At 36.1% G+C, this 25,013-nt stretch overlaps 1 protein-coding gene across 1 annotated transcript in view; it reads left to right on the top strand.

The window, feature by feature from the left end:
• Positions 1-25,013, top strand: part of CNTN1 (contactin 1) — a 196,710-nt gene that overhangs the window by 114,715 nt on the left and 56,982 nt on the right. The window contains 1 exon segment of the mRNA XM_023752262.1: positions 8,028-8,148. Coding sequence (XP_023608030.1) covers positions 8,028-8,148 — 121 coding nt within the window.

The following is a 25,013-nucleotide window of genomic DNA, read 5'->3' as shown; positions in this document are numbered from 1 at the left end:
AATGTAATGTTTTGAGGAGTGAAATCTGATTTGTTTTTTAAGGCTTCAACAATAGATAGGTGGGGGATAGAGAAAATAAAATATAGAACCAGCTAGATAGATAATTAGATAAAGCAAATATGGCAGGAAGTTTACAATTATTGACTCTAATTGGTTGGTATACAGGTGCCATTGTACTGTTCTTTCTATTTTCTTATATAGAAACATATAGATAAAATAATAACATATTTTATTCTTACTGCTGTGAGGAAGTATCCACATTTACCTACCAAACTAAGAACTTAAATCCCATTGTCTGATCTATAAAGCACTAGTTTGGTGACAGCTTGACCTTATGAAACCAGGACTGTATGCTAACTCTTAAACCTTCCACCAGTAGCTTCACTCAAAATCTCAAATTTCTTCTCTCTAAAATGGAAATGTTAATAGTATCTCCCTAAGAATTATAAATTAAATAAGACAATGTAGATAAAGTAGCTAGCAAATTGTCACATATAATATGTCTAAAAGGCATTTAATAAATTAGTAGTAGCGATGGCAGTGGCAGTAGCAATAGTCGAAGTAGTAGTAGCAGTTTTAATAGTGGAATCTGTAGCATCTTGAACATGTGGCATTTCCTGCTCCCTATAAGCTGGAAGACTTCATTGCCTCACCTTAAGCATCACTTTGCTTGCATGGGGAATTTGAGTAATGGTCCTATAATTACCACGCTTCTTGGCATCTTCCTTCTTAAAGATTGGGATGTGTATTCTGTGTTTCCAGTCTGCAGGCGATTGTTTTGTTTTCCATATTTGTTGACATGGTCATATTAGGATTTTCATAGAATAAGTCTCTGTGGCTTGAAATAATTCTCTTGGTATCCCATCTACCCCTTGTATCTTCCCAATTATTTCAGGCAGGGTTTGTTGGAAAAGATAATAGTGTTGGGGAAAATGGAAGGCAGCAGGAAAAGAGGAAAACCAAATCGGGATGGGTTGGCTCCATAAAAGAAACCATAGGCATCCATCCACAGGCGCTGACAGGGCTGCTGAGGACGGGACATTGTGGATCACACTCATTCATGGAGTCACCAGGAATCAGAGCCAACTCAGTGGCACATAACACACTAACATTAGTAGCAGTAGCAGTAGTAGCATCCTATTAACAGCCACAGCAGTAGCAGTATTGCATCCTCATCTCTAAAATATGGTTAAGCCTGGCCTGCGTGGCTCAGTGGTTGAGTGTCAACCTATGAACCAGGAGGTCACAGGCCGATTCCCGGTCACAGCATATGCCCAGGTTGCAGGCTCTATCCCCAATGTGGGGCGTGCAGGAGGCAGTCAATCAATGATTCTCTCTCATCATTGATGTTTCTCTCTCTCTCCTTCTCCCTTCCTCTCTGAAATCAATAAAAGTATATTTAAAAAATAAATAAAAATGCTTAAGAAAATTACCTATCCCACAGGGCTGTTGTTAAGAGCAAGTGAGTTTGCACATGTAAAGTATTTATAGTAGTTCCTGGCACCTAGGAGTCCTTTACTAAATATTTACTGTTAGTCATGTTGATGATGGTGGTGTTTAAGTTTAAAGTTGCATATAATGTATTTGCTATAGTTAAGTTTTCTTTAACATAACCAGTCAAAAGTAAAAAAGAATTTTTTCATGGATACAGCATGTATTATACATATATAATAATTTTTACTTTAAGTTTCTAAACTGTTCACTTAAAAGATGTGCTTTCTTCCATCCTTCAATATAGATGCCTTCATTCTGAACTTTGACAGAACAAAAAATATGTTTTTGTTGATATATAGCTATTATGAGCTATACATTTTATCTAGCCCTTGTCTATACCACATCTGTAATATTTTTCATTCTGATTAATTCAATTGTTAATATAACTTAGTAATTCAGATTCATTTATACTGCAGGAATGAGTTAGTTCGTGGCAGAGAGGGGAAGGAAGATATAGGCATTTATATTTTGGAAGTCTTTTGATTCAAATTTGGGAAATTTCTAAGTGGTAAACCACATATACACTTTGGAATATCCCTGAGCTGTGCTATCACAATTTCCAGTATGTGATTCAACTCTCCTCATATGAAGGGAAGCATTCTGTAATTCAGCCAAGCTGTGGTTTTTAGTGAAAAATATAGAGAGCATTCGTATCTAATTTGTGGCTAGAATGTGCTGAGGTCCATGATCTTTACTTGCTTTGTAAGCTTTCTTTGACCACTGAGAAGTTCTACTTCTCCCGAGGTATGAAAAGTGCTAGTGCCATTTATAAAACCTCCAGGAAAGCTTTCCTACACACACAGCTATATTGGAAGTGATATAGTGTTTTTCCTTTGCTTTCCTTCTGAGGCATTTCAATGCCACACCTTCACCAAATATAGAGCAAATAAGAATAAATGATAAAGTCACTTATTATTGCTTTATAGAAGTAGACCCATCATTACCACCTAATTTCTAATGTTTTGAAAAGAGCTGACTTTTAAAATGAGCTTAGCATTAAACTTTTAGGATAGCTTAATTAAAACTTTTAGAGAATTTACTATGAAGAGTCAATAACTCTAAGTGCAATGTAATATTTTGACATAAAACAATTTGTGTCTTTCATTACATGTGAAAAGTATAAAAATAATGACCCCGTTATTGATTTCAGAATAAAATAAGTAAAGAACAATATGTTTCAAATTGAGAGTCTAGGGGGAAAAAAGAGCAATTTTATTAAGAAAAAAAAGAATATTATTTTACAAAGGGCAATTACAGTGCCACAAATTTGTTAATTTTTATTCTTAATTTATTTTCAAATAAAATATTTTTAATTTCTGAAGTGTTTTTTTAATTCCAATCTAATCACATGGTTCATTGGTATCGTAGTTTAATAATAGGATTATCATTCTCTGAGCATGAAGCAAACAAAGTAGTGAGTGTACATAATGAGGCATGTAATAGAATTAAGTGCTTTTTACTTTTTATGCAAACATTATTCTTTCCATAATATTACTATCTATGTCATAATAGTTTAAAATGATTTTACTTAATATCTTTCCATTAATGAATATTTGGTGTCAAAATACAGTGCTATTAAGGATGTCTAAGCCTATTAAAGCAGTCTTTTTTTACAAATATATAGTGTTTAAATTATTTTATTTTACCATAATTATCTATTTTTCTAACAGAAAATTACTCAGAACTATGTGCCAATTAGTCTTTAGGAAAAGTTACCTTCCTCACAATTTTCCTCTTCCCCTCAAATATTTTTTAAATCATCTATAAATGGTAAAATAACATTTCTTTACCCCCTCCCTTAGAAGAATTCTATTTAACATGGTATGAGAATTTAGGCCAAGTACAAACTTGGGCACAGTCTCCGAGGCCATCTTCACTTCTGAAACCTACTCCACGTGCTGGAAGTTGCCAAAACCAATCTCAGTTTTGATTTGCTGGAAGGAACTCACAGACCTCCCCGAAAGCTATTATACTTATGGTCACAGTATTTTACAGGAAAGGCGTACTAACTAAGCTCAGCCCAGGGCAGCCGTGCACAAGGCAGAGTCCAGGAGAAGAACCAAACACAGAGCTTCCACTGTTCTCTCCCCATTGAATCACAATGCATTACTCTATCAACCTTGGTATGTAGCAATAAGCACAGAGTATTGCCAGTCGGGGAAGCTTACCTGAGCTTTGGTTCCAGAGATTTTATTGGGGCTTAATTACATAGGCATAACTGATTGATTGCCCAAATGGTTAATCTAGGTCTCTAGGTTGACTGATATCACATGACCCAAAACCCCTACTTACTCTGAATCCCAATCTTGTTCTTTCTGGCGTAGCCCAGCCCCTACTCTAAAACTATACAGGTGCTGCTAACTCCCACACTAAATCACATTGTTAGACTATTCAGTATGACCCAAGATACCTGGGCAAAGAAAGACGTATAGGTGACCTTTCAGAAGCTGAGGACAAAGAGCAGGCCTCTCTCGGGCAAAGGCCCAATTCTTTATAAAACATTTGGTTAGAAAAATAGGCTTCCATTTTCTTATATGTTAATGCATTCTCCTCTCTATAAATGTGCATATTATTTCTGAAAAATTTATATTTCTTCATGGAATCAGTATATAAATAATTTGAAACATATTATTTATGGGTAATTGATCTCATGTATATGAATAACAATAGTTGTTCTCAATTCAGCTTTTAAAATTTATGACATTATCATTATCTTGCCTGAAAAAATCATATAAAATTACTAAAAGAATTTAATGAAAATATTTTAGGCAATAGGTGTTTACTAATTCATTTATGCAATAGTTATTTGTTGAATTCCTCCTGTATGTCATTTATTTCAAAAAGTTATTTGTATGCAACAATAAGTGAGATCTAGTCCCTCCCTCAAGTAATTACAGTCTAATAGAAGAAATGAACAACTAAACAATTATAGAAGAGAGAGATAGTTACAATGAAAATGTACAAAGGGCAATGCCTAACCCTGCCTTTGGGTTCCAGAGAAGAAAGGGGCATCTAAACTGTGACTTGAAGTTAGCCAAGTAATGAAAGTGGGAAATGCAGGAATCTAGGCATTGCAATGGATATGTACACAGGTCTGCTGGAAAGAAAATCCTATATAATAAAAGGCTAATATGCAAATCACCCAAACTGTAGAACGACTGGTTACTATGATGTACACTGACCACCAGGGGGCAGACGCTCAACACAGGAGCTGCCCCCTGGTGGTCAGTGCACTCCCACAGGGGGAGCATCGCTCAGCCAGAAGCTGGGCTCACGCTGGCGAGCGCAGTGGCGGCTCCCGCCTCTGCAGCAGTGCTAAGGATGTCCAACTGACGGCTTAGGCCTAAGCCATCAGTCGGACATTCCCGAAGGGCTCTTGGATTGTGAGTAGGCACAGGCCGGGCTGAAGGACCCCCCCACCTGCTGAGTGCATGAATTTTGTGCACTGAGTCTCTAGTAAATAATAAATAGTAAGTTGTCTCCAGAGGCTAGGAGTTGGGTGAAGGGATAATTGAAGGAGGTAGCAAGAGTGTATACTTTACACTGATACCAAATAAAATAAGTCTCATTATGTGCTTATGAGATGCTGCAATTTTCACAGGCTATTTGAAATTGCTAAGCAAATTCTGCTTGTAGCTGAAGAGAACATATATTATCTTAAAAGTAGATGCCAGAATTCTTGATGAGCAATTTGACTAGTTCACTCAAACAATCAAACAATGTATATTTAGTGTTATTATGTTCCTGGTATTATACTGGTTCCTATGGATACTGCACATATGGATATATATATATATATATATATATATATATATATATATATACACAGGGATACAATGCTGAACAATGCTGAACAAAACAGGTGTGTTTCCTCTTTCATTAAACTCAGTTCTCCATGGAGACAGACTTTAACCACATAATTATACAGTTATGTCATTGCTATAACAAAATATAACAAGAGAAAATGGGAAGACTTGCTCGAGGAAATGACTTGAACTGGTATTGATGGGGAGGGGTTAAGTGTTATTTGGGTGATGGCGGTAAGGGAGTGGGGAATGCGGGGTTTGGGAGAGGAATTACCATGGAGGACCATAGATCAGAAAGACCAAGGTGCATTTAAGTCCTGGAAAAGGAGTGCTCCTTTGAAATCAGAGTGTAAGTGAAAGGGTAGCATGGGTTGAGCTGGGATATTGGACAGAATCTACAGAAAGCTGCTCCATTTGTCATTGTAACACTTTTATCTGGGAAGGGGACACTTTCTAGAGTTTTCCATTTGTTTTTACAGAAAGTGTGATTGACTGATTATATTTGCATTTTTAAAAGGTCACTCTGGCTGACAAATGGAGAAAAGAATAGAGTGAGATGGGGTGGAGGTTGTGATCAAACAGGATATAGTAACTCAGTCAGAGATGTTGGTAGCTGGGAGAAGGGCAGAGGCAGTAGTGATGAAAAGGAATGGATAAAGTGCAGTATTTATGCTGGAATTATAAGGAAGTCGAAGAAGAGAAGAGGTTGAGAATGTTCTCAAAGTTTTTGGAAAGTGTGTTGTCATAGGTGACTAGAAAAAGTTGAGTGGGGAAGAAAAGTCAAATGTTAGTAGAAGTAAAGTAAAGTGAGTTGAAGAAATATGACAACCATAATAAAATAGATTGGGGAATAAGAGGTAAAAAAAAAATGAAAAACACTAAAAACAGCAAGTAAGGTTTTGAGAAATAAGTATGGTCAGAATCCAAGCAGCCATCAAAGAATTAAGTAGCTTAACAAGAGGAGATAAGAATAACTCTTTGTCCAGGGGATAGAAGAGAAGACCAGAGAGAAGTAAGAGATGGTAGTGGGAGTGGATACCATCAAGAAGGCAGAGCACTGGGGGAGGTGAAGGTCACTGAGGAATCCCTCTGAAAATATAACCAACGGGACTTTTAAGAATAGAACTGTGAAATGGATGATAATTCTTTCTGTTGATTTGCTCTATCTTGTGGGATACAACTAATTCTCTCACCTTCAGTTCTTCAGTAAACCCACTTTACTAGGGAATACTTTGTGTTAGTAGGTTTTATGACAAAAATATGGAAAGGGCTGCATTTCTAGCCTGGAGAACCTTCGATTGGCAAAGAAGTAACTAAGAAAGCAGAAGGAAAGAACTCGCCTACCCCAGGAATTTATACAAATCTTAGAAGTTGGATGTTTAGCCAATCTAGATCTCAAGGAACAGGAAGACACCAAATGACATTGAATTGCATTACCTCTATGTTTTTACTAAGAATGACTAGTATCAAGGAACAAGGTGTGTGACTACTGACCAGTTCTTTATATGGAGATAGTAGTATTCTGTTACAACCAACTGAATATGCTCAGATTAAAACTAGCTCTTATTCTTAACTTCATTCATTCAAAATCAGCATGGAACCAAACACTTTCCAAAATCAGCATGGAATTTAATATGTGAAGGGGCCTCTGGTGGAGCCTGTGATGAAGTAGAGCATCCATTCATATAGAGCTGTGGTCGGCAAACTGCAGCTCGCGAGCCACATGCGGCTTTTTGGCCCCTTGAGTGTGGCTCTTCCTAAGCCTTAGGAGTACCCTAATTAAGTCAATAACAATGTACCTACCTATATAGTTTAAGTTTAAAAAATTTGGCTCTCAAAAGAAATTTCAATCATTGTACTGTTGATATTTGGCTCTGTTGACTAATGAGTTTGCCAACCACTGATATAGAGTGATTAAAATAAAAAAAAATAAAAATTTTCAGGTTTATTATATCACATAAATAATACCCTCCTGTGTTATGTAAAAGAGAATTAAATGAGATAATATGTGTACTTGCATAGCCCAGGATCTGGTGCAGACTACGCAGTTGATAAATATTACCTATTTTTAGAAATTTCAGTGAGGTGGTATGTTATTATTCCCAAGCAAAATTCCCACAAGCTTCCTTCAAAATATATATTCTGAATATTCTTTTGAGCACTGGGAATAGAGCAGTGAACAAGACAAAAATCATTGCCCACATGGAGCTTATATTTTGGCAAAAAAAAAAAGAACATGTAAGTAGAATTTTCCTTTTTGACAGGTTCTGTAAACTTTGTAAAGTGAACTGTGACACATCCTGAAATTATTAATTAGATCAATTCTTCCAGACCAAGTTAATAATTCTTCCTAGCCATATAGCATGAATTTGTCCTCACTGACATTCATCACTAAGATTTTTAGACCTTAATATTTCTCTTGAAAAGACACCAAGACATAGTTTCATCCCTTGGTTTCTCCCAGTATGTCCCTCTGCTAGTAGAAATAATAAAATGTTCAAGATACGGGGGCTAAAATGGACCTTGAGTAATTAACTCACTTTATTTTTTACCCAAGAACGCCCAAAGTTTAAGTATCCTGAGCAAAGACATGTGGTTAGCATATCTACCATGCATGCCTTTCCATGGGGTTCGTTTTGTTAGAGTAAAAATGTGCTCCTTGTATCCTAAATGCCATGTAATTGGTCAGAAATGCACTGATTTGAGTGACTGCTGCTTTGCTCCCAGCTGGACGCCAATGGGGAACTGCTCATCCGGAATGCCCAGCTGAAGCATGCTGGCAGATACACGTGCACCGCGCAGACCATCGTGGACAATTCCTCAGCTTCGGCCGACCTTGTTGTGCGAGGTAAGGGTTTCCACATTCTAACCTTATAAAACCCAAGTTATTCCACTTGCATAAATATGTGTAATCTTCTGGTAACTCTGGCCCGAATTCTTAGATATTTCGTCTTGATTCCTGAGAACAGCTTCTCATGCCTAAGAATAATTTCTGCCAGACAAGTAGTAAACAACACTGATTTTGTTTGTTTTACTAACTACATGTCTTCTAGAAACTTATACCGCATACCCGCTACTAAATGCCTGTGCTTGTAAACTTAGTGCTTACCAGAAGTTCTCAGTTCCTGCTGATACTTTTTTTGTGTGCTGAGTATAGTGGTGTTTCTTTATATTTTTTTTAATGGAAAAATATGCTTGTGCCAATGTTATCTGTTCATTACTATCATCTGAGAATAAAAAGTGAATTTATATATGTGTCATGTTTCTATTCGGTGCTTATTTTCAGACTAGTGCGATACATACTTGAGAGGGTGCTATATATACTTATTGAAAATATAACCCTTTTGGAACTGAATACTGTATAGATGTGAGGCCACCTCAGAACATGCTTTATCTTTTCCAAAATCATTCATGGGCTCTTCACTCACTGCCCACAGAATGAAGATCATTCCTTTGAACTCAGCACCCAAGAAGTTCCGTGGGTTACCTCAGCCCTTAGCCTTAATCTCTCACCAATCCTCGTAACCCACTCCACTATCCAAATAATCCACAAAAATACCCTAGCATTTCTACCTCTGTTCCTTGGATCACAGCATTCCTTCCATATCCTGTTCTCATCGTTTGTTATTCAAATCTTATCTATCCTTCAAAGTGTGACTCAAGTATTAACAAATTCACGAGTCCTTTCTGGATGTTCCAAATATGAGCCTCTCTTCTAAACTTTTACAACAATTACAACTTCTCTTGTGCTTTATAGCAATCTGTGTACCTGTCATATTCTCTACTGTTGTGTAATTTACATAATTTTAGTGAGCTACAGAATTCCCATGCATAGTTTCTTAGCTCTCATTTTCTGTGTCTGTATCTATTTTTTCTATTAGAAAAAATCTACTTCTTTATATTTCACCTGCTAGAAATATGTCTTCACCATTATTTAATTGCACATCTCAGTCAATATTTTTTGCACAGACAAATAAAATGTTATCTGTGGTTTGTTTTTTTCAATCCTCCTTCCAGATCTAGATCAATACAATCTCACCCAATCTCATGTGCCTTCTGCATTTCCCTGTAGAGCAATGATAATATGGAGTCTCCACATCACACTGGGAAATTGCTTGAAAGCATTTTATTCTAGTTGAATATGTTCTCCAATAGAGCTTTAAGAATTCTAGCTGAAATCTCTTTAACCAACTAAACTTAGACATTTATTTCACATAGCACTTATTTGAATATTAATAAAACTCCAAAGCTACAAAATACTAAATCAAAGAGAATTCATTTAAGTTCAGTATTTCCATTAAGAGTATTTTATTATCTGGGGCATCTGTTGTCTTGAGAGTTATCAGGGAGAAAAATTAGTTCACTGTTCTTTCTAGTCAGGTGTTTAGCTATTAGCTATTTGCAGCAATAACCTATGTATATATTTAATTGCAATTGTTTTCATGCAAGTAGGTTTACAGTTGTGAGCATGCAAAACACAGAGGTTATTCTTGTGTTATTCTTTTTAAAAAATATATTTTTATTGATTTCAGAGAGGAAGGGAGAGGGAGAGATAGAAACAACAATGATGAGAGAGAATAATTGATTAGTTGCCTCCTGCACACTCCCTAATGGGGGTCGAGCCCGCAACCCTGACAGGGAAGCAAAACCATGACCTTTTGGTTTATAGGTTGATGATCAACCACTGAGCCATGCCAGCTGGGCTCTTGTATTATTCTTTATTAATTACTAGAGGCCCAGTGCACATATTCATGCATGGGTGGGGGTCCCTTGGCCTGGCTTGCAATAGGACTGACCATGTCCTTCCTGCCTAGTCCTGATCAGGGCCAATGGGGGCTAGCTGGCCAGGGGCTGCGGGGAGGGGGGGGACTGTAGGAGGTTAGCTGGCTGGGGAGGGATCATGGGAGGGCTCCAGGATGTGTCCAGCCCATCTCGCCCAATCCCAATCAGCCAGACCCCAGCAGCAAGCTAACCTACTGGTTGGAGCATCTGCCTCCTGATGGTCAGTGCTCGTCATAGCAACTGGTCGAGTGGTCTACAGAAAGGTCCACCAATTGGTCAGACACTTAGCATTTTAGGCTTTTATATATATAGATTGTATTATTTTCCATACAAACAACTGAAGACCTACTTTTGTCCCACCCTGTATTAAATGAATATTATTATTATAATAGTGGTTATGTTAGAATATATGTACATCAGTTTCTTCATATAGTAATTACATTATAATAAACTCCCAGTATTCAGAAAGAAGTTTTATATATATCCTTGAAGATTGGTAATGATATTACTCACATATACTTAGATAATTGGTAATCATCATAATGTGTATTTTACACAGCATAATATGCATTATTTACTCAATAAAATAAAGCTCTAGCAGGTATTATGTAAAATTATAACTTTTTTTCATTTTCTAACACCTTTAGTACCTAGAACAATACCTTAAAGCAATGGAACCTGGCAAGTGTACTTAATAGAAATATGAGACAGCATTTTAAGTTCCTGCACTGCAGCATCATGTTCATAAAATTACATGAGTAGATGAAAAGTATTGCTTAGCATTTTATTTTATCTTTTTGAGATCTAATTGGCTTTACTAAGCAATTCATGAATTGGGCAGCATTCCATCTATCAACTAGAAGGGTGCTCCCTGCTTAGTATTTTAAAAGTTAGCAGAGTCATAATTATTCTGAAACTTTATTTCTAATAATATAAAAGGTATTCATTTTATATCAAGAGACATTTGCAATTAAAATAGTGAAATACACTTCCATATAATTTGTGTTAAAATGTATATAAACTAGACCATCAAATATGCTTTACATATTTAAATCATGGGATATAAAATTAGTTTATTTATTATATTTCTTATATAAGAAGAACAACTGCCTTAAGTAATATTATTATCAGCCCATTTATCCACTTAATTACTAGTTTTTATCTAGTCCAGGATATTATAACCTGGAGGCCCTGGACAGACATCAAGGTGTCCATGGACTTCCTGAAATTGTATATAAAGTTCCATGTGCATGTGCATTTTCCTAGGAAGAGTATTTATGATTTTCACCAGATTGTCATAGCCAGCAATGGTCACGATCATCTCATGACATCAATTAAAAATAATGTTTTGTCAGTGAAAAAGGTAATTTTAGAATCAAGCTTTTATAATATATTCTATATAATAAAGAGGTAATATGCAAATTAACTGTCACACCTTCACACAAGATGGCTGACAGGGGAGGGCAGTTAGGGGCAACCAGGCCTACAGGGGATGACAGTTGGAGGGGACCAGGCCTGCAGGGAAGGGCAGTTGGGGGCGACTAGGCCAGCAGGGGAGGGCAGGTAGAGGTGACCAGGCAGCAGGGGAGGGCAGTTGGGGGCAATCGGGCTGGCAGGGGAGCAGTTAGGCGTCGATCAGGTTGGCAGGGGAGTGGTTAGGGGGTGATAAGGCCGGCAGGCAGAAGCGGTTAGGGGCAATCAGGCAGGCAGGCAGACGAGTGGTTGGGAGCCAGTAGTCCCGGATTGTGAGAGGGATGTCTGACTGTGGGATTGGGCCTAAACCGGCAGTTGGACATCCCCCGAGGGGTCCCAGATTGGAGAGGGTGCAGGCTGGTCTGAGGGACACCCCCCTAGTGCACAGATTTTGTGCACCAGGCCTCTAGTATGTGTATAATATAGACAAAGAAATGTACAAGTCAAACAACTATTAATTGCTTAACATTTAAAAGTCCTTCAGGTTTTAAAACTATTCTTAGTTTAAGAAAAAAGAACCAGCTATAGGACTTAAAATGATATTAAATTTCTTTTGTAAAAATCGAAATTAAGAGGATTGATACAAATTTCCCTCTGTGTTGTTGTAACAAATGTTTTACTTCTTAGGTCCCATAAAAATGCATTTCAGTTTGCTAAATCAAGCATGTGTGACGCATATGTTCATCTCTGGATGAATGTTCTTTAGCAAAGCTATTCCTAGAGGATTTAAAGCTCTTCAGCTAAAAAAAAGTGTCCTTTAGGGGGAAAGATTTTTCAAGATTTATTCAGCAGCATTGTGGGAACATTAATGCAACATGCCAAATCTCAATTCTCTTTCATGAGTGCACTTTTGGACAGCATTCAAAAATGGACCATAAAATTAGGCCACAAAAGCAAGAAATTAGGTTTGACCTTCATATTTTACTGTTTTTCCATGGCATTTCTGCTATATTATAAATATCCTTGGCAATGCTATCAGCTTTGTTTGCTATTAAAATTGCCAAAATAGAAAATGCAATAATGATTATAATTTTCAGACCCCCCTTTTTACATCTGACATAATGTATTAAACAAAATTTATATAGTGCAAGGCTGAAATTTAAAAAGAAAAAAAAAAGAAGAAAAGACTTTCAGTACCTGAAACATTTGTTCTCATTCTCCACCCCAATATAGGCTGCATAAAATTTGGAAATTTTTAAAATATGTTTTTATTGATTTCAGAGAGAGGAAGGGAAAGGGAGCAGGAGGTAGAAGCTGCCTCCTTTACACCACCTACTGGGGATCAAGCCTATCACTCGGGCATGTGCCCTGACAGGGAATTGAACCATGACCTCCTGGTTCATGGGATGATGCTCAACAAACTGAGCCACAGGCACTGGGCTGGAAATGCTTTTTTATTTTTAATTTCAGAGGAAGGGAGAGAAATAGAGAGAAAGAAAAATCAATGATGAGAGAGAATCATTGATTGGCTGCCTCCTGCATGCCCCACACTGGGGATGAGACTGCATACAAAACATGTGCCTCGACCGGGAATCAAACCCATGACCTCTTGGTTCCTAGGTCAATGCTCAATCACCAAGCCATGCCGACCGTGCTGGAAATGTTTTTAAAGTAAGTGAAGTTAAAGTGGATAATATAAAAATTGTGTAAATCATTTTCTCTCCAAATCAAGTTTGTATTTTATATTGTTATATTAGAAACTTATACCATCTTATGCAGATTTTTATTTAAATGGGAACATGTGTGTATGTATTTCTGTAAAGCTTTCCACTTTATTTCTAAGACCAAAATACAGTTACAGAATGAAAATGCATATAAGTTTGATGTCTCCTTTATTGGATGTAATCCACTGAAGTTTTTATTACATGGCCTAATGATATGGTTACCAGATTCTTCCTTAAGGAGGTCATTTTGGTTGATGACTAGCCCACTTTTAAATTCTGTGTTGGATAAGTGAACATAGCCAAATAAGTAATGTGATGGAAGCTGTCAATATACATTTTAGTCTGAATAATATTACTTTATTTTATACCTTCATCATAATGGTTGGCTAATGGTCTTTCCTACAGAAAATTCTCTTGAGGATATATTACTCCCAGCTGTTCTAGATTAACATAGACCATATACAAGGCTTACCTTTCTTCACTGTCCAGGCAAAAATATTTTTGAATCATTTATTTGGAGGTGTTGTTTCAGATTAATTAGTACTCTTTCTTTAAAAAGTATATGAAAGAGATAAACTTATTTTAAGATACAAAGGATCCTAATGATCCCTTAGCAAATCATGCATTTATTATATGTTTTTCCTTCCAACTTCTTTACAGGAGCAATACAAAATTTCTTCAGGTATGTTCAAATTTGAGTATGCAATTTTAAATCTAGATTAGTCCTTAAAATCATCTAAACAACTTTCATTCTCTTATTTTATTTAAAAATATATTTTATTGATTTTTAGAGAGAGGGGAAGGGACAGGAAGAGACAGAGAGAAACACTGATGTGAGAATAGAACATCTATTGGAACCCCCACCAGGAATCAAGCCTGGGCATGTGTCCTGACCGAGAATCGAACCCATAACCTTTTGGTGCATGGGACGATGGCCAACCAACTTAGCCACACTGGCCAGGGCTCATTCTTTAATTTTACAAAATTTGGACGCTGAAAGAAAGAGAATTGCCCTATGTTACCTACCTCCTTTGTGACAATCATCTTGGAACTCCAATTCAGTTTTCTAATTATAATAGGCCTCTTTCAGATAATATAAAAATAAAATCTACAGTTAATTTCTAAAACTTCAATAGCTAATACTCTAAAATTTAATACTCTAAAACTTTCTATAGTTAATTTGATACGGTCCAGAAAGATTACCAAGTCGGTTCTAGAACTGCTGCTGCAAAGTAGCAAGTCACTGATTTTGGCTCCTGCTCTTTTCCCTTTTCCTTTCCATCACCTGGCACACACTAATAAACAGTAATTTATTTTTAAAACATTGTGATAAAAGGTAAATCCAAAGACATTTAAAAGTTTATATTTCTAACTTTTGGGTTATTTAATGTTCTGTTTGTATGGCTAATTCAGGGACCCTGGATATTAATGAAAGAAAAGGGACATAGAGTCTGCCATCATGTTAAATGTTTGTGAAAGTCTTGGTGCTAAATCAGGATTTAGATTTCTGTGGTATCTGTCATAAATATTCATATTATGTTCAAGAATTCCTGTATGTATTGAAATTATTATTCAATAATCAAATTTATATTCAAAATTATTGCTAAAACATGACACCTAAATTCATTCAAAAGGAACTTTTAATAAATCAATTTAATCATTATAAAATTTGGAACAATAAAGAAAAAGGTTTTGTGTAGTATATACACTAAGTTAGACAGGCATACAAGTACACAAATACCTACCGCCCCCTAACACACACACACACACACACACACATTCATGCGAAGAGGTCCAGAAAAGAGATTCACTTTAGGCAGAAAGATGTGATCATCACAGTCAAATCAAAGAGAATCTTTGAGGTAGTTTTTCAAGTATTTGGGTCAGAAAAACACACATTTACCTCAGATATTTGGATAATTGCCTCTGCTTTCCACTTGCTCTGGCCAAGCGGGTTTGCCACAGAGACAGTTTAAAGATTCCGGCTCATCAGCCCTCGTGGGACTGAGACAGGGAAATGGCCCTCCCTGCCCTCACTGGCTGGAACAATGACGGAGCGCCATTCTGAGGCATCCGGGCCCTAGTTGGCACTAAACCCCAGCAATACATCTGTCAGTGGTGAAGCCGGCCCAGATATTAAGCATTCTTCTCTCCATTGAGAATCAACACATTCAAAAGCTACTAGAGGCAGTTCAGTTCTCTATAACCATTATACACTACAGCTGAAATGATGAGTTGAAATGTATATGTGTCTATAATAAATACAGAACTTAGAAAGTAACTTGATTGTTTCAAAGTTAACATTTATTAGTAGTTTTATTTTTTAAAACTTTAGTAAATATAACAGCTTTCCCAATTTCTACTGAAGTTAAAAAGTACATCAATGATTTGAAATCCTATTTCTCAATGTAAGGTCAGTGTAAATTAATATAAATTCAAGGAAATTTTCAGCTATATTAACAAAGTATACAATTCATTCAAAATGGTCACACTTTTTTAAGCTTTAAGATGGATCTTGAAAATGATCTAGTTTAACACTTCATTTTATAAATTAAAAAAAAACCACAATGGTGTGAGGGTTATAAACCGGTAGATGATGTTATGAAATATGCACTGCTATAAATTTAGATTACTTTTCTTTTTCCTCACTGGGTTACAGTGAGATAAGTTTCCTTTGAGGATTTCTTGCCCTCTTCTTCAATGACCTGCTCCTGACTCTCTGTCTTGTAATCAAACTGGTCAGCTCTTGGCAAACTGGAATTAATTCATTGCTACAGACTTGGTCTGCGTCCCTGGCTCCCTTAAAAAACAGCCAGCAGACTTGCTGTCCCCCATGCCGATTCCAGGAGAGAGCGGGGGTACAGGATCCTTAGATGTGCTGTGCTGCCAGGTGCCCCATTCCAGTGCCCTCCACAGACTTCACACACGTCAGTGTGTGTTTGCCAGACAATACCAAAGTACGCTGACAATCATGCTAATGATGTCAAATTGCAAGAACAGTGCAGATAATCAGTGATGTCCAAAAGCTTGATGAGCATGAATAAGTGGTAATTAGTTCATGTTTTTAAAATAATTTCAATTTATGCCAGCAAATATGTTTGCAACTGCAATCTTTATGCTGTGAAAAGACATATTATGAATATAAAATAAACAGTAAATATAATTATATAATTCAATGTATAACATATTATATAATAAAATATAATTACATGATATATATCATAATGAAAACATTTCTTATTATATGTAGTATATTTATTACCTTACAGGGTGTGGCAAAAGAGGTTTACAGTTGTTTGTATGGAGAATAATATAATTATTAATAAATAATAATACAAGAATAAATTCTCATACTGATAACTATAAACCTATTTTTGCCCTACCTTGTGCATAAGGATATGCAATATTTATTACAGGCCTGTTATTTAACAGGCAGTATTTTAAGAGATAGATGCTATTATTATTTTCATTTACTCATGAGGAAATTGAGTCCCAAAGAGGCTAAGTTACCTGCCCACGATCATACAACCACCAAGTAGAAAAGCAAGATTTGAATTCAGGCAGTCTGATTTCAGATACAACACCCAGTGTATTGCTGTGATATAGTATAACCAAAGGCTAATTCAGATATATTCAATGAGATAAATAATCAATGTGGAAACATTAAAATGTAGGCCTTTTGTGGGGGGTAAGAAATGTTTATTCTATAGGATCACTGGTGGACACTTTGCAATTTTATTTTTGCTGATGATATATTTATGGCTGATAAGGGGGAGCTATAGTGATTTTAAAGATATTTTTTCTACTAGCCAACATCATACAATATAATTGCAATAGCAAAACCAGTAAATAAATTATAGTAGATGGTTTTAAAACTTGATTGTATAATGTGCTCTTTGGCCTTAAAAACAATTCATTCAACATGTTTAAATATCTTAGATTATAATAGATTTGTCTACAGGACTTTCATGTGAATTTTATCATGTCATCTTAACAAAATTGCTGTGAGGTCTAGTGGGAGGACTGGTAATCCCTATTCATAGGCAAAAGAATTTTTAAAAAGAAAAAGAAGAGACAATATTTTTTTTATCTTTCATATTACAAATCCAGACATGGCCAAATATCAGTGATTCAAATTTACTATATTACCTACTTTTTCTTGCTCCTACTCCTTAAGTTTAACTACCCCAAATATAAAAATCAGATCATATAGCTTATATTGTACATCTGTTTCACTGTTAGGGTATGATTTATTTTAGGAAATTAATTAGTTATGCTACCACACACACTTTGAGGCATTGATAATTTGAAGTTAAGTTAGAGAGTAGAATAAAATTTTTTAAGTTATTTGAAATTTGAATATTATATCTTCTCTTTTGGTTCATTTTATTAAACAAAAGAAGGCAAAACACTTTAGCTTCATTAATGAAAACATTACTAAGAAAAGACAATGGTGCGAAATCCCTTTTAAGTAAAACACTGTTCTTATATGATCTGTATGAAGTCTGCCATTTCAAGTCTCAGGAATCTCCAATGACCACATCACCCTGCAACCAGCCAATCTTATCAGCCCAGCCCCGGGGAATTTAATTATGGCACAAATTTTTTTACTTCTAAGCAACTAAGAATGAAAGAAAATTAGAAAAGCTTTTATCCTCTAAATCTATGGTCAATTTCAGAAGTTGCAGAGAGGCCCTGGCCAGCTAGATCAGTTGGTTAGAGCATGATCCTGAAAAGCTGAGGTTTCTGGTTCAAACCCCAGTCAGGGCACATAGGAGAATCAACCAATGAATGCATAAGTAAGTGGGGCCAACAAATTGATGTTTCTCTCTCTCCCTTCTTCTTTCTCTCTAAAACTAATCAATCAATAAAAATGTTTAAAAAGTTGCAGAGAGGAAATTATAATCCTTTTGAATTTCTATCACATGTTCCTCAAACTACCCTCATCACTGGAGTTAAGACCTACTCAAGGAAAAAGAAAGAAATGTTAGAAGGACTGAACAACTAAATCTCTCTTGGCATCCTACAAATCCAGCCGTTTCATAGTTTACACCCTCTCCACTGCCTCCTGGGAGGGGACTATAGCATCCGTACTTACGTGACAGAATAGATCAGCCCAGCAGGGAGTTCTCAATATTTATTCTGCCACAGCATTTTTTAAATTATCATGGTTAACTGTCCAATACACTTATAAATGAATGCAGATTTGGGCATAAATACAAGTCTCGTTTATTAAGTAAAACACTACCTCGGTTTCTAATTTCATTGGTCACCCTGTGGGCCCTGGAGGAGGTGAGGAAGTTGACTGTGGTGCATGGGAATTCCCCCAGGCACTGCTGGAGGCACCAACCCCCTTATTTGAAAGTGCATTGGAATGCCACTGAGTGAGGGCATGTTGCAGGAATATTCTTGAATCCATTTCATTTTTACAAAAAAACTGCCCAAACATCTGAATTTTCAATATTATTGGTAGCAAGTAACTTGTGACACACCCTCACATGCCTGTCACTAGTGGTCTGGGGTCCGTGGCACTGAAGAACACACTTCTGAGCAATAGCTCTCCATAGTCTCACTGGCTCTCACCCAGCCAGCTGCTAGAGCCCCTCCCCACGGCCTGAGGGTCTCCCAGGAGGAAGGGACTATCACCAACAGGAATATGTCAAATCTGTCTGATGTCTGTGCTTTAAACAACTGGGAGGACCACTGTTTGATAGGTTCTTACGTAGGCTGGCAGCTCCTGTAGCTAATTCCAGAAATGGCCCTCCACTGTGGAGTTTAGGGAGCCCTCCCCGCCGCCCCCCGTGTGACTGTGTAGTCTCCTCTTTCCACACTCAAAGCCTCAAGTTGCAGATAAGCTATGCTGATAATACAGCAAAAACAATCAAAACTTCATTTAAGAGGTTGGGGGGAGAGCATGTCTAAAATTAGCAATTTGCGTGACCAGTTATCATATGGACAACACATTCAACAAGCAATCAGCAGAGACAAGTTTTCCTAGAAACTATTTCTACTATTTAAATGACTCTCACAAGGGGCCACTAGTTTTGAAGTGGCCTAATTCTAATCATCAAACTACACTTTAGTGTTGGGTAGATGAAAGAGTTGGACAATCATCTTGTTAATTGCATGATTTTCTAGATAATAATATAATTATACAAATATATGCATGCAGTCATTACAAGATCTGTGTGGTGCAATGGGACAGGTATGGCTTTTAGCATTAGACATAAATTAGAAATCCATTTCACCCGACTAGTCAGTTCATCACTGTAAGCTTCAGATTCCATGTATACGAAAGAGAATAATAATATTACAGTTCACACACCACCCATGACCAGTTTTTATAAATGTTCCTTCATTTCCTTCCCCTTAGCTAGGCATACGAAATAAATACAATATTATTCAATACACAAGTTTCCATGACATCCATCCCCAACCGCTGATTAATTTTTTTATAGTTATTGATTAAATTCATCCTCAGTATTTTTTCCTCATTAGCCCTTTAAGGTCTAAGCCAGTGATGGTGAACCTATGACACGCATGTCAGAGGTGACACGCGACCTCATTTTTTTGGTTGATTTTTCTTTGTTAAATGGCATTTAAATATATAAAATAAATATCAAAAATATAAGTCTTTGTTTTACTATGGTTGCAAATATCAAAAAAAATTTCTATATGTGACACGGCACCAGAGTTAAGTTAGGGTTTTTCAAAATGCTGACACGAGCTCAAAAGGTTCACCATCCCTGGTCTAAGCATATGTTTTAATAGGTAGGCTGTACTATGTGGAGTGAAATTGCAAAGGGCCTAAGAGTTTGGGGTTTTGAGGGGTTGCTGAGGGGCTCTTGTTCTTCAGAGAGTCCGTCACTGTTTCGAAGCAGAGGCTTGATTAGTCCAAAGCTTGTCACTTCAGCCTTTTCTCTTTTGGACTCTCATCTCCAGTGACTGGGAGATGTTTTTCTTTGATCATTATTTTAACTTATCCATCAAGGAAACTTGGCCAATCCCCAGAGGACATGGCTTCCTGCCCCTCCCTGGGCTCCGCACTCTCCCTTCAGCCTTGGTCTTTCCTCTTGCAGGTAAAAGCAGAAAAGATGGAGAGAAAAACATGGTGGATCCTTTTCTCCCCGTCTGTGCCAGCCTGCCTCCAACCTGGTGATCCTGGGCACTCACCACTTGTGTGAAAATCTTTTTGTTTAAACATATTATACTACATTTTACTAATAACTCAATCTTGTAGCTTCTGCAGTTCCCCAATCCCTCCCCTCAATCTAGTTCTTAGAGGATTTTTTTTCCCTTTTGAAACTTCTAAACATACTTTGGGCAAAAAGGTATTTAAAAATGTAATGACACAGCTTCACTAATATCTGAAACATGCCTAGTGAACTAACCCAGTGCATCATTTAATGGCCAAGTACAATTTTTGTGTTTTCATAGCCTGTTTTTCTTTGAAATCACATATCTCAGAAATTAGCCCATTATTTGGGGGAAAAAATGATGAGGAAACTGGTAAATTATAATACAGGAGTGTTGCTATTGAATGGGTTGTTTGATTTACCTAAGCAGGTAATAAACAAGGTTGTCAAATTGACTGAGTCATCTTAATTAGGATATAAGCTAAGGGGCATTACTCCTGCGGCCTTTGGTTTCCTGGTGCCATACATATTCTTTGGCAAGAAAGGAGAAAAAGCAGCAGTTAACAAATGAAGACTATCCATGGCTCTGTAGGGTTTTTGGAACAATTCCTGGAACTGGGAAGTGAAAGTGGACAGCATGTGGAGAAAATGATCACGGAAATAAGATTTGAGTGAAGATGGCCAAGCCATTAATAGCGTGTATACATATTAAATTTTACTAACTCCTACCATCAGCCTTAGATCTTTTCTTTTTGAGGAAGACTGAGACTGATCAGAAGGATTTGAGCAGAAGTAAAGGATTAAAATTGAAGCGAATACAATTCTTTCTGAAACTGCTTAAATTTAATTATTTGAAAATGCTTTCGCTTTTCCCCTTTGGTCAGAGACATGCTTAAAATTCTTATTTCTTCAGAAGAAATATTTTGCTCTTCTTAAGTGGGTTTATGTTTGGGTGTGGGACATTGTATAGACTTCTCATTATTAACTCAAGCATCCCCATCTGTGGTTGAAAGAACTCTTCAGAAAGTTTGAGGAATATGGACATGACATGAATAGTTTGAATATGACATGAATAGTTTTCTTTTTAAAATAATGTGTTAGTTATTTTAAATAAATACATATCTCAAGATGTTACTTATTCCCATCTCTTTAAAAGTTTTTAAATTTTTTTCTAGTCTCCATTTATTGTTACAGAATCATTTTAATAAGTTATTTAAAATTAATCTGAGGATCTCATGTGTCTGTAAACATCACCATGGAGGCGTGGTGCATGAATCCCTTTGTGGGCATTTTCTTACAGAGCCCATAATTGAAAGTCTACCACCAAGACCAGATAGAGATAGAGGTTTGGAAAGAAAGAATAAAATTTAGAAAGAAAACCACATGACAAGTATGACTGGTTCCAAGAAAGGGAGAGTCTTCTTGTTTAGATAAAGTGCCTCGATATCAACTAGACTTACACAGATTCATTTACCTCCCTTTAGCTTCATTCTCATTTCTACGTGGGATCAAATTTCACTTTAATCAATGTTAGAAATTTAAAAATTACCACGCTCTCATTAAATTTTAGAGTAAAGATATTTAATATTCAGCTTCATCTAAGCACAGCCTTAAACATTAATGTGACCACACAACATTAATTTGTGTTTTATAAACTTTTAACTCAACCACTGCCTTAATACTTTTAGAGCAGGAATCATACTGTAGTAATATAGGGATTTTGACATATTTTGGAAAAAAGGAAGCCACCTTTTCTAATATAACTAATACTCTTTCACATTGTTATTTTAAGATTATTTTATTTTAAAAGGGAGGATAATTTGTTCTGAAAAGATTTTTGTTTCCATGACATTTAAACTTGTTATCAAAATTTTATATTTTAGTAAAAATTAAAAATGAACCACAGTATATTTGTATGTGGTGTTTTGCTTTTAATTACACATTGGGAAATTGCAAGTGAAAAAAAGGAAGGCAACACCAAGTTGTCCTTTAGGCTTGACATCAAGGTTTATTTAAAAGTGTGTGCTACGTGAGGAAAATCCAAGCAAAACCAGTACATTTTTGTGTCCGGTTCCAACTCTAGTTGTTTAGAAAGCCAGTCAGTGCCTAAGAGAGAAAGTACGTTAGTTCTACTGCTTAAGTGTTGCTACCAACCCCAGTGATGACTGGGGTATGATTATGTATATTTTTAATTCTGAAGAGTCCCATTTTCATATCTTCTATTCCATGTGATCTATCAGAAAATGAGTCTAAAGTATTGATTGAAATAATATGGTCAGCTAGTTTGTTTTGTGTGAGTAATCATTTTGAAAAGCTTTTTTTTTCTAGCTGCCTTTCCTCAAATATCTAAACTCTTCTTTATTGACTGTATTCCTAAAAAAAAAAAAGACAAATTGATAAAAAATTACATTTCTTTTCATTTTTCCTTCTAATTACATATGAATGAGAACATTTGTATTTTGTTTGTAAGTAGGTATTTATTACTAAAAACACTAGTAAAATTCAGGAAAGATGAAAAATAACTTTTAGTGATCAGGAAAGACTAGAGATGTATTGAGTATTAATTTATAAATGGGTGATGTTATCTTTACTTACCTGTTTTTAAAGGCTTGTTTTTGATATAGTTATTGAAAAGTTGATTTCAAGGCAAGTCATTTGGGTTCAAATCCTAGCCTTTCCATTTATTTGCTGAGTGACTATGATAACTTTATTTAATCTATCCTTGTCTGTTTCCTCATCTGTAAATTAGGGATTACTGTAAGAATTATAAAAGATTTAGCAATGACTGCAATGTAATAAAAATAAAATATATTATTTTATTAAAATGTACAATATAAATTTTCTTTTTTTATTTACTAACAACATTTTATATCATGCAAATTTAAGTTATGGATTCACACTAGTTTAAAAAAATCCAGATATATTCAAGAGAACATCAATATAAATGTCAGGTGGCTCTTTGGACGTCTTTGGCAGACAGGTACCTTTGGGCTGCACAATCTGAATTTCAAATGGGCTTTTCCTCATTTTGAGTGAGTTGTGCCAGGAAACCCAGTTTCTTCTGACTCTGCATGCTGCCACGGACTAACTGTGTGATTCTGCAGTCAAATGCTCTACCACTGAGCTATACCCCCTGACAACTGTGTGATTCTGGCAATAACCCTTCTCAAATGGCAACATTCTATGTAACATGTGCAGATTTTGGCTTAAGTGTACTCTAAAATGTGTGTGATCTACGTTGTGTATAAAGATATTTCCATTATTTGCCTATGTTTGATGATTTAATAGTAAAAACATGCAGTAATTGAGTTGGGATAATGCTTTATGTAAAGTAATGAATTTCTTGGTTCTGATCATGAGTGTGCAATGTGGTTTCTACACATAAAACATGCACTATGTTCTTTCTGAGCACGAATGCCAAATTTGTTCTGTATTATTTATATGTCTATTTTCATTCATTTTGGATGGTGTGTTATTGTTATTTTTAGCTAATATCAAGAAGTATAAGTTCACTCTTACAAATTATACATTAATAAAACTTTACCTTTTATTATATTTGTTCCCAAGTAATAAACTTTACTACCATGAATGGGGGGTGTCTTGTGTTATTTTACTACTACTATGCATGCATTTGTGTTTTCAACATACACATCTTCCTCCTTGCGACCAACCACACAGAGATTGGTGAAGGTTTAGGGTGCTGTCTATACCTTTGCAAAGACCAAAACCCACGTGGAGAAAAAGTAGCCAGTCATGTAGGCTAAGCATCTGATCTGATATATAAATAGGAAGGTATTTATTTTTAGCCAGAAGATAAAAACATGCCTCTGCTCAATATGAAAAAAGGAAGGGGCCGCTTTACCAAAGCTGTTGATTATTATATTTGGCATGCCTAATTCCATTGGGGATGGCCTTCTTTCTGGTGCAAAGAACATAAGTGATGCCACTTTCTGAAATGTCTATTCAAGGAGAGGAGCTCGCTAATAACTGAGAAACTTCTTTGGCATTGTAAGTGATGGATGCCACTGCACCACTTAAAAGACATGTTTCTCATTTTTAAAAATATATTTTTATTTATTTCAGAGAGGAAGGGAGGGAGAGAGAGATAGAAACATCAGTGATGAGAGAGAATCATTTGTAGACTGCCTCCTGCACACCCCACACTGCGGATCAAGACTGCAGCCCAGGCATGCGCCCTGAAAGGGAATTGAACCAAATTGAAAGGTGATCTGGTTCATAGGTGGACACTCAACCATTGAGCCACACTGGCCAGGCCATTTTAAAAACAAAAACAAAAACTAAGGCAAGAATAAGGATCTTGTATACCATCATCATGGCATTTACTACTTTCTGTTATAGCTATTTGTTTGCTGGTTCATTTCACCCCTTTCAAGACAAAGAGCTACTTGTAACCCAAAAGCTATGTCGCATTTATCTTTTCATTTCTACCACCCAAGCACAGTTCTCACAGGTTAAAGTATACATGAATAATATTGGTACTAAGTAATGAATCATCTATAAAAATCTATTTTAACAATGTTTTATATTCTGGAGTAATAATTCTTCTGTCCTAAGATGCTATATTATATAATTTGATGTTTTCAGAGCAATTTTTTTCTACATTTTATAAAAGTAGAAATACTAGTATTTCTTTTAAT

Source organism: Myotis lucifugus, unplaced genomic scaffold (genome assembly GCF_000147115.1).
Source record: "Myotis lucifugus unplaced genomic scaffold, Myoluc2.0 scaffold_30, whole genome shotgun sequence".
NCBI lineage: Eukaryota > Metazoa > Chordata > Mammalia > Chiroptera > Vespertilionidae > Myotis > Myotis lucifugus.
Note: the sequence above shows the minus strand (reverse complement) of the source record. Positions and strands in the feature narration are given on the sequence as shown.